The 16,164-nt window shown below is 37.3% G+C and overlaps 1 protein-coding gene across 1 annotated transcript; it reads right to left on the bottom strand.

The window, feature by feature from the left end:
• Positions 1-3,116: 3,116 nt before the first annotated feature.
• Positions 3,117-16,100, bottom strand: MAP3K19 (mitogen-activated protein kinase kinase kinase 19). The gene is given in 13 exon segments (XM_055718413.1): positions 3,117-4,135; positions 5,617-6,319; positions 6,521-6,677; positions 7,850-9,086; positions 9,088-9,355; positions 9,358-9,820; positions 9,822-10,262; positions 12,483-12,526; positions 13,161-13,191; positions 13,193-13,403; positions 14,222-14,306; positions 14,889-14,951; positions 16,091-16,100. Coding segments are annotated over 13 exon segments (3,780 nt in total). The 3' UTR covers positions 3,117-4,068.
• Between the last annotated feature and the right edge of the window lie 64 nt (positions 16,101-16,164).

Consider the following 16,164-nt stretch of genomic DNA (forward strand, 5'->3'; position numbering starts at 1 on the left):
TGAGAGCTTGCACCCTCGTAATTTTGTTGTGTAGTGTCTGGCCGTGCTTAATGATTTAATTTTTAAATTTTTATTTTTTAATTTTTTTTTAGCAGTGGGAAGTGTGGGGGGGGAAGGGGTGAGGGGGTGGGTGACAAGAGCATGCCAAGGATCTTTGTGAGACCTTAGGAGGAAAGGTTCCCAATCCTTGGTTTGCAGCGAAGAGGACTGAGCATTTGCTTTCTTTAATTGGGATGTAAATGCACATTCCCATAATCGGGTCTAAAAATAAATGTCTTAAAAGACTTGCGAAGGTATGACAAACTGAACTAGCTAATTAATTTCTCCTTTCCCTGAAATGCTTAACTCCTTATACCTTAAAAAAAAAATGTAATTAATGCCAGGAGTGTGGTGTCACATCGCTATTGGAAATGACTGTGGATTTCCAAAACCCAAATCAAGTTTTTTAACCTTAAATTTCAGTACTTGGGTTTGATTCCTCTGTATCCCTGTACTTACAATGACACTATTTTTCTTACCATAGTTCAAAGATTGTGGGTTTTGTCAACATCTGTAAAATGCACTTTCTGAAGCTGTCTCATGGTGCAGGTCCCATGGGAGGTGGAAAGTAGGAGGAAAAGGTACTCCACTATGCGTACTGGAAGCCCTTCCTCAGGAGTACTCTTGGGTTTTTTCACTCATTTACAAGAACCAGAGTTTTGACAGGAGGGTTGTAGAAAATGAACCCGTTCCGACTGAACTTTGAGGAAAAGCACTAATTTTGAACCCAAATAATCTCAAAAGACTGGGTTTTATTTCTGCTTCCTTGAGAAGGAAGGTTGATGCATGTGTTTTGAGATGCAAATTTTTGTGTCCTATTGCTGGTGGTGGTTTCAAGACCAGTGTAAAACAGCTGGGTTGGCATGCCTGTGAACCCTCCCTTTTCCAGAGATTTGAGCAATAACTCCAAGCTTTAAATATTACCTAGTGTTTCTTTTACGCAGTATTCCCTCCAATAATAAAAGGACAGTGTGTTTTCAGGTTCTTAAATTTAAGCTCCAAATCTTGAGGAAACTTGGAATCAGCAAAGTGGTCACACCTACTACTTGGCAGCCTGCATGCTTTGTAACAGGTTCTTTAGCTGTCTTCAAAATGAAGACTATACTCTTTAAAATAGTAAGGCTTGCTCTGCTCAAATACTATAAATAATTAAGCAAGTGTGACCCTCCTGTGTGAGTCGCTTCTCATTGAAAACCAAGGTTTTTAAGGTTTCTCACCCTTTCCCCTTATTACATTAGATACCTTATTACAGGTGTCTGAATTATCTGGATTCTGATGTGAAAACCTGTGGTCCCATCAAGAAATATGCAAAGTTAGACTTGTTTATGGAATGTTCCATTAGACAGCAGAGTGACCCAAGGCACCCTAAACCCACGTACTACTTGGTGTAGCTGTGCTGAGCACAGGGCTGGGATGCAATTGCACAGGGTTAAGCTGAAATACCCTTGTTTCAAGTGCTGGCCTTAAACAACCACCTCGTTCTCCAAGTCTGGTTAAACAAAAGCAAAAACGTGCTTTCGCAGTTTGATGAAAAACTCAGGTTAACAAGTTTTACAAACCTTTAAGTTGAAGACTAACTTTAGTTTAATTAGCTGGATTAAATATTAAATTGAAATTGCAAATAACCAATAACCTTAATAGCAGAGAACTCAGACTTTAACAAAAGATGTTAGTTTCGCTTACAAGGTGTGCATAAGGGGGGGTGTTGTAATTCTGACTTTTTTTAGTGAACTATATCCTAGAGCATTCCCATTCTTTCCCTGCTTATGACCATCATCTCAGTTTCATTTCATGCTAAATAAAACCTCATATTTACTTTGCAGCTTTGTTGGAGACACTACCTTAATCTGAGAAGAATTAATACACACCATGGAATTATGTGCATCCCACTTGAGTTCATATACCAGGGCTCCTACCTTTATTCTGCAAGATATTTTAGTGTGAAGATACTTTAACGTGAAATTGCCATGGATTTTTGGCATGAGGACCAACTGGTATTCCTCAAATTGGGACTGTTAACTGTTTGAACTTTGAAGATTACTGTGGTGTTAGGATTTCTCTTATACTGGCATAACGGTCTGTCATTGTTATGTGACATTATACCTACAGAAACTATTAATAAAGAACTTTGCTAGAAGTACTGATTTCTCTTTGCTTTTATACAGTTTAGACCAACTCTCTGAAGTCAGGCTACTAGAATAACATCAAGTTTGAAAGCTATTTAAGTAACAAAAACGTTTAGCACTCTGGGGAAAGTTGATTTTATATAAAATTTAGAATTTACTTCTTTCCCTTTTGTAAAACTTATTTTCACGTTACCACTGGCACTGAAATCGGGGTCTCTGCATTCTTGAGAGCTCAGCCCTTGGCTGTTGTAGGGTTGACTTTTACTGCATCTTCCTGGCGCCCAGGTCCTGACAAAGGCACAAGGTTCACTGCATTCTGATAACATGAAACCAATTTTTTGATTTCTACAGTGGCTCATTCCCCTGAAATTTTAAAATTTAAAAATACTCGGGAAGAAGCCTTACAGAAAGAGGACAATCTAAATATTAATACCTGATTTTTTTTTGCTTTATTAATATATAATAATCTTCAAATTCTATTTCATTTTGTGCAGTTAGCTGTAGCTAGTTAACTAACTAAAAATTGTTTTCACAGTGCAGATGGAGACTGTTGCATGTAATCTAATTACACAGTGCTCACTCAGGTGTTCCTCAGAACGGTTGAAGTTTCAGAATCAAATTTGCTGTTCTATTTCAGACGAAGGATATTGAAAAAGAGCAGTAGATTGTCCAATGATTCAAACACTATTTTACAGCCTTTGTGAGCAAGAGAAAGGTAACAGTCCCATGCTTTTGCTGCTCTGTATCAGCAAACAGAAGGGTGAGTATTACGACACATCACTGAACACAGAAAATACGCCACTCCATGATGAGAGAGTAGGTTCAGGGGAAATTGTATTGATGTGTACCAATAGCTAACAGGGGCAGTATGGAAGACAAAGCTGGACCCTTCAGTGTCACCAATGACAGGACAAGAGGCAATGGGCACAACCGGACATACAAGACAGTCTGTTCAAACATAAACATGTTTTTTATTAGGAGGGCGGATGAAGACTGGAACATGTTGCTTAGAGAGGCTGTGGAGTCTCCATCCTTGGTGGTACTCAAAGCCAGCAGGACAAGGGCCTGAGCACCCTGCTTCAGTCAGCCCTGCTCTGAGCAGTGGGATTGGACTAGAGCATCTCCAGAGGCCCATTCTCAGCCATTCTGTGACCTGAAACTGTCCATAAAATGCACTACTTCGTTGGGGAAAAGACAGTCACCAAGTTCAGATTCATAATTCTAGCCAGACTAGGAAAAGATCCTGATGTAAGCTTAATAAAGATGCACACATGTACACCTGGGTTTCTCTCGTTCTGATCACTGCAGTATCTTGTAGCCATACAGTACCTCAGTAACAAGGGGCTGATATATGCATGCAAAAACGAGTTGGGTTTTTCCACCAGCTAAAAATTAAAGGGCCTATCTAGCTAAACAAAAGCTTCAGTATGTTTTCTGCTGATACAGTTCTATGGTTTGGGGTTCCTGTGAGATTGTCACAGGCACACTTAATGACTTATCTACAAGTCTGAGTAGCACTTCCCGCAGAGCTTTCAGCATCTGCAATACTTTCTGCCAGCAGCATACATTCCATAGGTTTTCACAGACAAATTGGCATTCCAATTTACCTCACCTGCACATGCCGGTGATGGCGATGTGTGCTTTCTTCTCTTACAGTCTCAGCAAATACAACAAAACATGGCCCCGTGTTCGCAGTGAAGGAATGCCTGCTCCAGTGAGCACAGACATTGCAAAAGATGTTACTTAAATCGTACTGCCATCTTAATAATAAACCCTTTGTACACAATTGCTCTCTAGTAATTTCTGCTGTCACTTTTAAATCCAGTTCCTTCTGATCTTTTTCCACAAATGGAAAATTTTTATATGGATAATGTATACTCATTTGGCAAGAATTTTGAAAAATTCACTGGCTTCCTTTCACGAAGGGATGGTCCAGCAACTGCAGAGCAGAAGGGCATTCATGTTGATCTCTGCATTGAGGGTTTGAAAAGTCAGTACATAAAATGAATATGCATGCCTGTGATGTAATTGTTTGTAAAATCTAAATGCAAAATTAATCTTTTTTTTTCTCATTCTCTAGTCGTTACTCATTTTTAGTGCTTTTTTTTAATAAAGCCGGTAGAAAGGAAGGCAGGATTTATGTGAAGGGACTGTTGGAATTTATGAAATATAAAAATGAAATATTATTATTACAGAAATCATTCTATGTTGCTTTAAATTCCTTGCAAAACTTTGAATAATTCTGCTAATGCGGTTGTTTCAGGTGTACCAAAAATGCATTTAAGGAGGGTGATAATTACTTGTTTATCAGTATGACAGGCTGTTCTGTCATCTCCAATCAAAGTCATGCATGTTAAGGAGCCCATATGGAATTACGTACTGTAATTACAATACTGGCTTGCTAGAGTCAAGTGCTTCAGGCTTTTTCAGCCCTCGATTTGGAAACAAAAAACAGGGGAAGGAGTCAAGGACGCTGATTTCTTAAATAATAAATGAACAGGGAAGATGGGACAAGGAACATGCTGAGATCATACCGTAAAACTTTGCTGGCACAGGTGCATCCTGACTTTTGAAAAGCGAAATGCTTTATTTGAAAAGTTTAATGCTTTATATCTGTATGTTTCCTTCTACCTTTTAAACACTCTTCTCCCTGAAACAAAGTACACAGGATGTCGCTATATACAGTCCACAATTTTTCTGGCTATTGTTATATGGTCCACTGGAACCGTAACCATACCATAACAATTCTAATCCAAGGATGAGAAATTTCGTGCCTCTGAGACCATGGCCATACCCACTAAATAACATGTTTCTCTCCAGTGCTCAGATCTGGTGTTTAGAGATATGTAAAAGGCTGCTAATAATTTTATGAAGTCTACCCACAGAGGTCAGGAACTGAACTCTTGAAATCAATAGTACATTTAAACATCTGGGACAAAACTGATATTTAAAATATAACAAGCACCAGAAAAATAATTCTTATAATGGGTGAATGCTAGTTTTGGGCTTTTTATACACAGAACTTTATGTTTCAAATAAGTATGTATTTCCTGGACTGGCAGTGATAATAGATTGCTTTACTGCAGAAGATAAGAATTAAGTGAAAGCTCTTTCATTCAGAATATCATCCTCAAAACAACCTGCCTGACATAGGCCAGACTCAGCCAATGTGATATCGGAACAGCAAGGCACAGCAAAGAAATTTATCAAGCATTTTGTCTAAAACTCAGTAAGGCCTACAAAATATAATTTGTGAGGGGTTTCTTTATACCATTATAGAGAGTAAGGTTCTTTTACATATACTATTACTTTTCCTGAGATGTTGAAAAACCCATGCATTTACAATAGTCACATGTACCATGTAAGAGATAACATAAGCTCCCATCAGCAATCTCTGTGATACAAACTATCTGCATTTTTCCTTTCATTTTTCAGTTAAAAATCGACATACCTGGTTAAGCATGCATGCACAAAATCCACTGCAGTGCTGGAGAATCGATCAGGTAGGGAAGGCATCAGTCCTCTGTGGGCCCCAATATAGAACATGACTGCTATCCTATCCATGGAAGCCAGCAGTGGTTTTCCTGTTGCCATCTCAAATGCGGTGCAGCCAACACTCCAGATGTCTGATTTTCTTCCATATCCAGATTAATTTATAACTTCTGGTGCCATCCAGTATGAAGTCCCATGCACAGACTTGAGCATCTTGCTCTGCGTGCCACTGAGGCTTACCCAAGCTAAACGCCTGGCACAGCCAAAGTCTATTAGCTTTACTACACCATTTGGCATGAGCATAACATTATTGCCTTTGATATCTCTGTGTACCACACAATTGTCATGTAAATACGCAACTCCTTGCAGGATTTGTTTTGTATATTTACAAAGGACAATTTCTGGCAATGGACCAAAGCTAATACTAGAAATTGAGCCACCAGGAACAAATTCCATGAAAATGCTTAAAATGTTGTCTTCCAGACAAGTTCCTAAATAAGTTACAATATTGACGTGCTTCAATGTCTCCAAAAGATCGACTTCCTCATGAAACTTCTGACACTCCTTTTTTGTAGTAAGTCGATCTGACGTATCCAAAACAACCTGGTTTACAGCTACTAATTGTCCCTGGCTTCTCAGACCACAGTATACCGACAATGAAACTAGCATTTATTAAAATGAAACATGAAATGAAACTGAGTGTTTACTTAGTTTGAATAGTATCTTTGTGTTTGTCGTGTTTCATGTCTCATTGCATAATCCAAAATATTTAACTTACTTGTTGAATAGGACAACAGCGAGTTATAAGGTAAGATGTAGCTCAAAGATGACCAGTGCATCTCTTAACACATTCAGACATTAACTTACCGTGCCGTAGGCTCCCTTTCCAAGGACTTCACCTCTTGTCCACATGACAGGATCTTCGTTAGTTAAACTGCTTCCTGGTAATTCAGTAGATTCCTCAAAGTTTAGCAAGTCACTTTCTTCATCTGGTGCCAAAAAGGCTTCACTGTAACTCTGCTTGAAAGATGATGGTCGGTGTGGGGAGAAAGCAGGGAGGTAAAGAAAGGTTTCATATTAGCCTTACATTTTTTATAAGGAGTAATTTTCACCTGCCATGACTCCTCTCACTCTCCCCCCTCATTACCCAGCTCATCAATACAATTATATACTAAGTAAGACTATGTAAATATTTTCAAGTATATATCACAACAGTGCATAAGCAGAAGATCATAGCATGGCGTCTTTTTCCATTAATAGGAAGACAGGCAGAAGGAACACTTAGAAGAGCAGGACATACATCTGCTTACTACTTTGTTTTCTCACATAGGTACAGTTTGCTAAGCTGAAGGGTGAATATGACTACCACTTTGCTCTAGATATGCAAGCTAAGTCTGATGAAAATAATTTGGATATGAATTCACATGAAGAAGAGACTATTTTAAAAATATGGTAGTAATTACTCCATCTAGGCATGGATCTCCCTAGGAGAAGTGAGAATGGAGGTGTAATTGGCACCTGCGTCTGCAGAAGTATAAGGAAGCGTATCAACATGTAGCGAAAGAAATTTCCTTATAAATTTGTAATTTAAATAGACAAAAAGCTAACAAGGCCAAGGAGAAGCAGTGCTGGTAGATAAGCACCTTAGTAGGTGAAGGTTCTTAACTGACTTGGGGACCAGAATCTAAGCCTTCTGAGCTTGAAGTTTTGATCAAACATTAATTAAACAGACTTAAGTCTGTCTGATAAGCCAATACTCATAGTTCATACATATAAAAATAACTGCTTGCACTCTGAGATTCAAGGAAACTGCCTTTTGGATATACAACAACCATTTGTAGTATCTTTTCATATTCCTTAGGTGTCAAGATCTTGAGAGCTTTTGTCTTGCCCCAGCACCTTTTTATACATGTTCTTCAGTTAACTTTTTCATTCACTATCTTTCTCATTTTATCTTGACCCTTCATAAAAGCCTTGATGGCTGTTCCTGTCATGCTTTAGTACCGTTTGGCATGTGCCCTGACATGCAGCCTCTACCATGGGTATACTCAACCAAGCACTGGAAGAATCAGTGGGCAGCTGGCCCAAGGAAAGGAGACCTGATAATGAGCACGTATCTCCTGTCTTTCATCCAAACGTGTATTGAAGCATCACTCAAAGCAGCTATCAAGTTAACAAGAAATTAATTTTACCCTCTCTAGAGAACTATTTACTATCACTCCATCTCCATTCATCATTTTTTCTTCTCCTTTAGTATGCATATTTTGCATTTTTGAACCTGTATTTTTTGTTTCTGAAGAGCTGATGTCTTTTTCTTCAAGCACTAGCAATTCTTCAGCCAGACAACAAAGCAACTCATCAGTCACATCCTTATTATCTGCCCAGGACAACGTGTTTTGACTTGTCTGGAAACTGGGGCTTGTAACAATTCTTGTCTGAATCACTGAAGGCTGAGTCAATTCATTTGCCAAACCGCTGTTTTGAGGTGTGTAGGCCCAACTGTGATTTAATTTTATTGTAGGGGATTGACACATCGGTCTTTCTGAAAAGGGCAATGCTTCACATTTATTTATAGTCTTGAAGGAGACCTGGTCTGATTCCAGGCCTTTGCAGCCATCCATATCCACCTTGCACGAGGGTACACAAATGTTCTGGTCTGTTGTTAGACTGCTACTTAGAGCAACACAGTCTTTATCACTGAACTGCAGAAGATTCTGGCTACAGGTAGCAGTCCTCTGATGGTTGGATATATCCTGACTGCCTAAAGACTGCTCCAAAGAAACTTCTTTAATAGTTGGTAAGTTTGAATTTGAAAAAAATTTATTTTGCTTAGTTGATTGTGAAAGCTTTTCCAAACACATAAGCTGATGATCTGTGTCTTCATGAAATGGTGTCATGCTCCTTGAAGTGTTTATTTGAAAATCTGAATCATAATTGATTACATGATCTTGATCTGTGTTGCTATCAGTCAGCTTGGTACTTCCATCCTTTGTAGTTAAATTTTTCTGCTTTTGTTTAGTGCCAGATGTGGTCTTCTTTGGCTTAAAATATGTTCTTTTTTGAGTATTTCTTGTTTGGCTGCTCTCTCTCCCTTTACTGCAGGTAGATCTGCAGGTGCTAGCAGTGCATCTCCCAGATGGAACAGAACAAACATTTCTATAAAATCTGTTCTCATGTTGATCAAGCTCACACATATGGGAATAGACAGGAGTTCCAAACATTTCATAAATACACAGGCCTTTGTCATTTGAATTTATTTTCTTGAACATGTCACTGTATTTCAGATCTACAAAATCTGAAGCAGACTGTGCATATGGTAGAGAAAGTGGAGTAACAGGTTTCTTTAGGATACCTGAATTTTTGCAGCTGCAGGAGAATCTTTGCTTTTTAAGTTTCTGAGCACTCCGAGCACAATGGTCTTTGTCTGCTTGAGGTTTTTTTTTGATGCTTCAGGCGAGTCTCAGATTCCACGTGTGGCAGTTCCAAAGATGGAAAAGTCTGACTCTTAACATTACATTTTGTGGAGGTCTCATCAGAAACAACTAAGTCTTCAGATATCTTTATCTTGCTACTCATTTTAGATTTTGATGAATATTTATTTTTATTCATCTTTATTTTACTTTGGTCATTTTCTTTGCAAGCAAGAATGTTGAAGCTCTGAGTAACATAGGGAGGCAGGCTACGAATTACACTCTTGTGACAGGTTGTCTAGCAATGTGTGGTTCCCTAGCTGGTTCTTGTTCAGAGAAAGTAACATGAACAACAGGTACAGGCTCACTTCGGTCTTTTGAAGTTGCTTCTGACATTGCTTCTTTTCCCATTTCAAATTCAGAAAGACAAACATTATTTTCTGTCTGTTTTCCAGAAGGATCTTGTACTTCTACTCTGGGAATTACTGCAACTACAGAATTCTCCTTTAAGGCATGGTAGGCCTCTACCACTTCACTTTTACAAGAAGAATCTAAGTCATGACTGTCAAGCACCAAATTCGCACTCTCAGCATCTTCATGTGGTCTATAATCCAGTATCATCTCTGCAGCAGTTCCTTCTTCTAGACCAGCTCTACAGCAATTCTCTGCTCTTCTTTCCTTATTGCCAGCTCTCAAGGCATCTCTGTTTGACAATGTAAATGTTGTCTGAGCTGTAAATATTCCACAGTTTATTCAGAGCATTACTTGAGCTCAAGCAGGGATGACCACCATCGTAGAAACTGGCTTGGGTCACTGAAAATTGGTTCTTCAACTGGTTGTTCATTTCAGCATGGGTAGCTACATCAGCTTCCCTCCATTTTAAATTGCTTGGAATTTCTTCCTTCTTGTTGCTAGGGTAGTTAAAATAGTTACTCACGCTGAAGTAGTACAAGTCTTTCACTGGAGTGAACTTGTCAGAAATAGTAGCCACAATCAGCTCTGACAACATTTCAGTGTGCCTTTTTAATAGATAGTCTAAATGATACTGATAAAATTTAGTAACTGGTTTTGTAGGCATAGAGTTCATAATATTCAAAATATTTCTGAAGTTGGTGCTTTCATTGACAATATTACCCTCCAGAGGAGCAAGATGAATTGTTCTTACAGGCTGAACTGTCACTGGTGGCAAATGAAACTGTAATTTCCATGAAAAGCATTAATAATGTGCTACATAACAGATACAGCTAAAATCTAATCACTGAGAAACAAGTGGACTAAGAAAAAAGATCAGAAAAGGATTACTTTTGTATATATTCCCATATTTAACCTAATATGAAGTGCAATATCAACCCCCTGAGGAAATACATCAATTTTCTCACACCAGTACATAAATTTTCTCACTTCTAGAATTATTTCTTAAGACAGAAAGTGGGATCTTTTGCTACAAGTCATAAGTCATTCTCCATGATTTAAAAATAAAAAGCTTTTTCCACACATACAAATCATCTGCTGTCAGTTATTAACGATGTCTTATGTCACATAGCATGTTTGCTGCAGAAATTCAAAGCCTGGTCAGTGGCTTCATGTGCCAAAGTTTCTTTCTTGCTGTGCACTCTCACCAAGTGAGAGCACCACTCTTATGCTTGCATTTAAAGTCCTTTTATGTAACTCTCCAAAATGTGCTGACACAAGTAATTATATTCTGAACGGAACTAGACCTCATGTAAGCAATTTTTAAAAAGTAAATGCTAGACTGTTATAACAGAATGCTATTTTATCCATGGAGACAGTAATCCTTACAAACTACTTATAGGTTTTAAAAGACATTATTATAAATCTAAACATATAGATCTTCCATATGATTAGTGTAGTCTTATAATATTCCCTAAACCATGTTACATGGGCCACAGATTCAGCTCAGAGTTTTACATACATTGGAAGACAGCACAGTCTGCACTTCACTTTCAGTGAAGTTACATGGATAGCTACCCAAAGACCGTTTTCATATGGCAGTTAACACACAAGTCTGTTGTGGGGGGGATGTATTTTATTATTCCTCCCTCTCTCCTTCTCTTCCCATCCCATTAGTTGAAAGGTACTGTGTATCTTTGAAAAAGTACAGATCTAAGATTTTGAGTACTTTGCTGTGATTATTCAGATGAACAGTGAGAATAATTTTCTGAAAATAAAATTTCTGTTCTTTATTTTATACGAAATAGAGAAAAACCCCACTTAAATATGCTGTATATTCTTATGCAAATTAATGCAATAGGAATAATCATACAGTCATATGCTCTGAGTACTCATTTGCATGTCTAAATTCAACATCAGTTTGCAATCTGCAGAAAATTTTTGTTTGCATTCCAAAGGCTAACTGAGGTTTGAATGTGCCAGGAAAAGCAATGCATGCTTGTGTGAAATTTACAGTTCTGAAGGCTTTGTCTAGTCTGCATGGCATTAATATGAATGCTCAGTTTATCCCAAATGACATGCCTCTAGAAATCATCAGAGCCTAAGACATGAAAGCAAGCTGTATTTAATCACACTGAGGTCAGCTAAATTATTTTTCTTAAACATTTCCTTCCATTTGAAATGTTTTTTCCATAGCCCTTTTTATGGTATTCTGTGAGAACTTGCTATTATTTCTATACTTTTTTTTTTTCCTGTGAATGCTGTTGTATTCTGTAGTCGTTCACTAAAGTGTACAGCTGATTCAATGACTCAAGCCTTTGTACAAAGGGATATTAATTAATATCCATAAAGACCAAACTCTCTTTTTTCTAATATAGTATCTTTGATCTTTTATAACTTCTAAGGCTCATGTGGTGTGAAGCACTAATCCACCAAAAATTGCTGGCTTGTTTGTAAGTACAGAAGTTTTGTACTGTTTACACTTCCCAAAAAATTTCATGTCAAATATGTTAAATCCAAAGACCTTAATTTTTATTTGCTAACACAATAAATTTCTGCAATCATCTTAATATCAAGACTGTTCTTCAATTCATCTTCAATTTGAAATTGCCACTCCTTAAAAGAAAATGGTTTGGTTTTTTTTAAATTTGGCAAAAGTAGACATTTAACAGGTTTAACATATAGGATGTGCATACTTTAAACAAACTTATATGCTTTTATTTTAAACGGGTTTGTATCTTTTTGAACTTCCAACTTTCTACCCCCCAAAATCCCTGATTTTGACAAATCTTGTTGATATACATCTAAAGATTTGTTGGCACATATATACACACACACATATATTTATATATAAAATATATGTAAAAATACTTCATGTTCATCCAAAAAAATGATGACTAAGCAGAGAAATATACCTACGCTTCTTCTGTATTTCTATTTTTAAGGTTTTGAAGGCATATAATACTTTTAACCGTGTTCAGTTTTATACATAATAGCATCTTACCTCAGATCTCTTGTTGCTGGTTTTTAGCAGTGTTGTATTTAACCCTTAAAAATCAAAACAAATGAAATGTCAATTTGATATTCTTAAACAGGCTACAATTTTAATTTATAAATGAATTTTAAACTGTGGGATTCTGGGGAACAAGAATCTGTCCAATCTGTGGTTGCAGGACTATGCTATAAATCTGCTATGCAGGGGAAAGTTTTAAGTTGAAATTTAATTGTGATTCTGAACTTTACAATTCCATTTTCTATAGAAAACTATAAAATACGATAATTTAAAAATATTTTTTTACTCTAATAATTTAAGAAATATTTCTCCTCAGTTTCAGACGTCTGCTAACTTCAATATATGGCTCATTAATATTGCCAATATGAGGAAAACAGTGAAAGAGATGCCATCATGGCCCCACTCCAGCTACAGAGAATTACACTTTACATCTTGTGGGCTCAGCTCCATTATACAGAGTAACAGGAACGATGAAGTCCATCATTGCTTCTCTTCACACACATAATTAAAAAAGAGGGTCAACATGGCTGGTCTACTTTATGCAAAGAAGTCAAACAGGCATAAAGACAACTTAAGGGTTAAAGAAAAAGGACTCCTCAGGCTTTCCCATCTAGTTTGATAAGCAATATATAACTATTTAAAAGTTGTGACTTTTAAAATTGAACTTACTTTGTTGTATTTGTGCTTTTATTATCTGGAAAAGCATCTAAATCCATACATGATTTTGAAATGTTAGATTCTGGGCATAAGGCCTGTAGCAGAAAGCTGAAGTCAAAGCCACACCCTACATTCTCTTTCTTCAGGAAGAAGGGTAAAGAAGTGTGATGTCTCATCTGCAATGCTAACCGGTTTTTACTTGGAAAACATGCTACTTGTTGATCTGGCCATGGTCTGAATGTTGGTGCTGTTTGGCTAAAAGGCAAAACCAAAAAACCAAAATACAGTGTGAAAATATGTGGAAGGAGCCTGCTCAATTCAAATAATCATACAACTAGAGAATAATGTGAACAAGAAGTTTGTAAGATCCAGGAATGCCAAAGTATGTTTTCCTCCTTCGTCCATCTGGGAAGTTGTGGCTCTCCTTGGAAGAATCTGATTGTGATGCCAAAGGTTGAGTACACGTGACAATGAATGACAAGCAATGTAAACCAAGCAACAATAGGAATGGAAAAACATATTGTCCACCTTCTCCTTCTTGACAAAAACTGATTGCTTCCAGTATGTATTTTTTTATGAACCATCAGGAAAGCATGTCAGAAGAATTCTGAGGACCAGATGTGCATTTGTTATTTAGAAAATACACTATGGCCTGCCTAAAAGAATAGCAGCTATGTGGCCAAGCCTCGGATTTCTGCCACCTGGTTTCTGAAGAATGAAAAATCCAAATATGGACAAAGATAAATACTGTGTCTGAAAAGAGGTACAGAGTCTAAATTAATCTCAAAGCTCTATGCAGGAAACCTGTCTGTTTTTAATAAGTCAAGAGCTGATGTAAAACCATATACCATATGTTTTTTCACATTGTACCAAATAATTTGTTCATCTAGTGCAATATCCTGTCTCCAGCAATGGCCAACAGTTGATGCTGGGAAGACAGAAACACTACACAATGTATATAGCTGTATATAATGTCTGGCATTAAGGAAATCTTTTCTTACTACCAGACTACTACCTGTTTTGTCACTGGTTTTGCATACCCAACTGCAAATTAAAATAGTAATAGTATTCACCTGTTTTTAACTAGAGCTTTGTATGACTGATGCATTTATTTCATTATGTTATCTTCATTCTGAAGAGTAACAACACTTCCATGACCTGCAACAATACATTAGTATTTGCATAAAAGCGGTATGATTCACTGACCAGTAACACAATGCAAATGCAGTTATTTTTGGGCATTAATAATATCACTATGAAGAAATACAGAAAGTAACTATCATGAAAAAAGAACATGTTTAATTTGTCTAAGACCCCTATACATACTTCCTGTTATAATTTTTGGAAATGTGAATGCATAAATCCAAATAATTTGTAGTTATTTAGGTAAGCGTATGGATTCAAGGTCCTATAAAGCAAAAAACATCTAGAAAAATTACAGTTACAGCTCCTATTTCAGTAGAACACAAGAATATAAAAAAAAATAAGAACACAGAATGTAAAAAAAAAATATTGACAGAAACTCTACCAAAGGAGAGCATTTAAAAATAGGAAAGCTATTAAAACCAAAACAAATCTTAGGGCTTTTCAAAGGCGGAAAATAACTCTGAATTTGGCTACATTTTTTTTTTTTTTGTGGTTGCTTGGTTTAGGCAAGTAGCCAAGTTTTATGTTAACATTGCCCTTTTTCTCCTTCAGATTCCACATGTTACAATTTATACGTATAAACTTTGGCTAGACTGCTTTCTTCGCTTCTCTTATTTTGGTGGTTGTCAGACATACTGTCCTTAAATGTATTATGATCTGGAAACCTGAAAAAAATGTTGCGTTAAGTGATTTACAATTCACATGTACAAAGCAGAATTTCATATAAGTGAAACAAAAGCAACACTTTTAAAGTACTTGAAATTATTAAAAATGTTATGGTTTAACTTAACATCCAGTGCCCTGTCCTGTAAATACACAGAACCAAACAGTCCAGACACAGTTTTTATTGCTAAAAACTCAACCTATGCTATGTTGAAGAAGACATGAAAGCTGTCAGTATTGTTTTACTGTTGGGCCAGAAAGCCAACACTTCACATTTGGGAGACAATTGCATTTTTAACATATTATTGAGAAACCAAATCTGAATGAAATTTATATCTTTCTCTACTTGGTCAAAACTCTCTCTCAGCAAAAGATGGACAACATCCAAAATATTCTGAGCACAGGATAGCTTGTACACTGCAGCCTCAACAAATCTCTTTGATAGCTTATTCCAAAGAAATGTGAAGTTAACTGGAATCTTCCTATAAATTCAGAGCAGTCTGTAATTTACTTTGTAAGTAATTTTAAAGTATTTTGAGAAGCAATTGTCCCATAATACAGTCTAGTTTTAAACGTATGCTCAAAACTTAGCTGGGCATGGCGTTTTTCTCTACAGAGCCAGTATGTCCAGACTGAGTTAACTGAAGACATTAACAAAAATCTCAGTGACATCAACAAGGTATAAATTTCATGTTTTAATCTCAAGACCTATTATAAATTCATACGTATGCCACTCTTACCTGGCGCTTCAGCAGCGAGGTATGAAAGAGGCACAGCAACCCAAAGAGCATTTTTAGCTCACAGCTGTTTTCCTTTGCCGGACAGCAAGGAATCCAAACAGCAATTACCTATTTTTGATTCTATTTTCGGCACGGTTTCCCGACTGCGGAGCAGTAGCGCTGGTTCCTGGGGGAGGCTCTCCCGGCAGCTCCGGCTACACGAGGCTGCTGAGTTTACACCACGCTGCCGAGGCAACCCCCACCCGGGGGGGCAGTTTGCTGGGCGGGTTTAACTCACGGAGCCGTGGTGACCGACGAGAGCAAACACAGCTCAACCGAGCCGCGTTTAAGCTTTAATCACAAGACGGTTCCCCCAGCACCGAAAGCAAAGCGTTATTCCTCTCCTCTGTTTACCTCCAGTCATGCTTTTAGTATCTTACCTATTTCTATGTCCTTTTAACTTTGCATTCAGCTGACATTGCCCTCAC

Source organism: Falco cherrug, chromosome 8 (assembly GCF_023634085.1).
Source record: "Falco cherrug isolate bFalChe1 chromosome 8, bFalChe1.pri, whole genome shotgun sequence".
Classification (NCBI taxonomy): Eukaryota; Metazoa; Chordata; class Aves; order Falconiformes; family Falconidae; genus Falco; species Falco cherrug.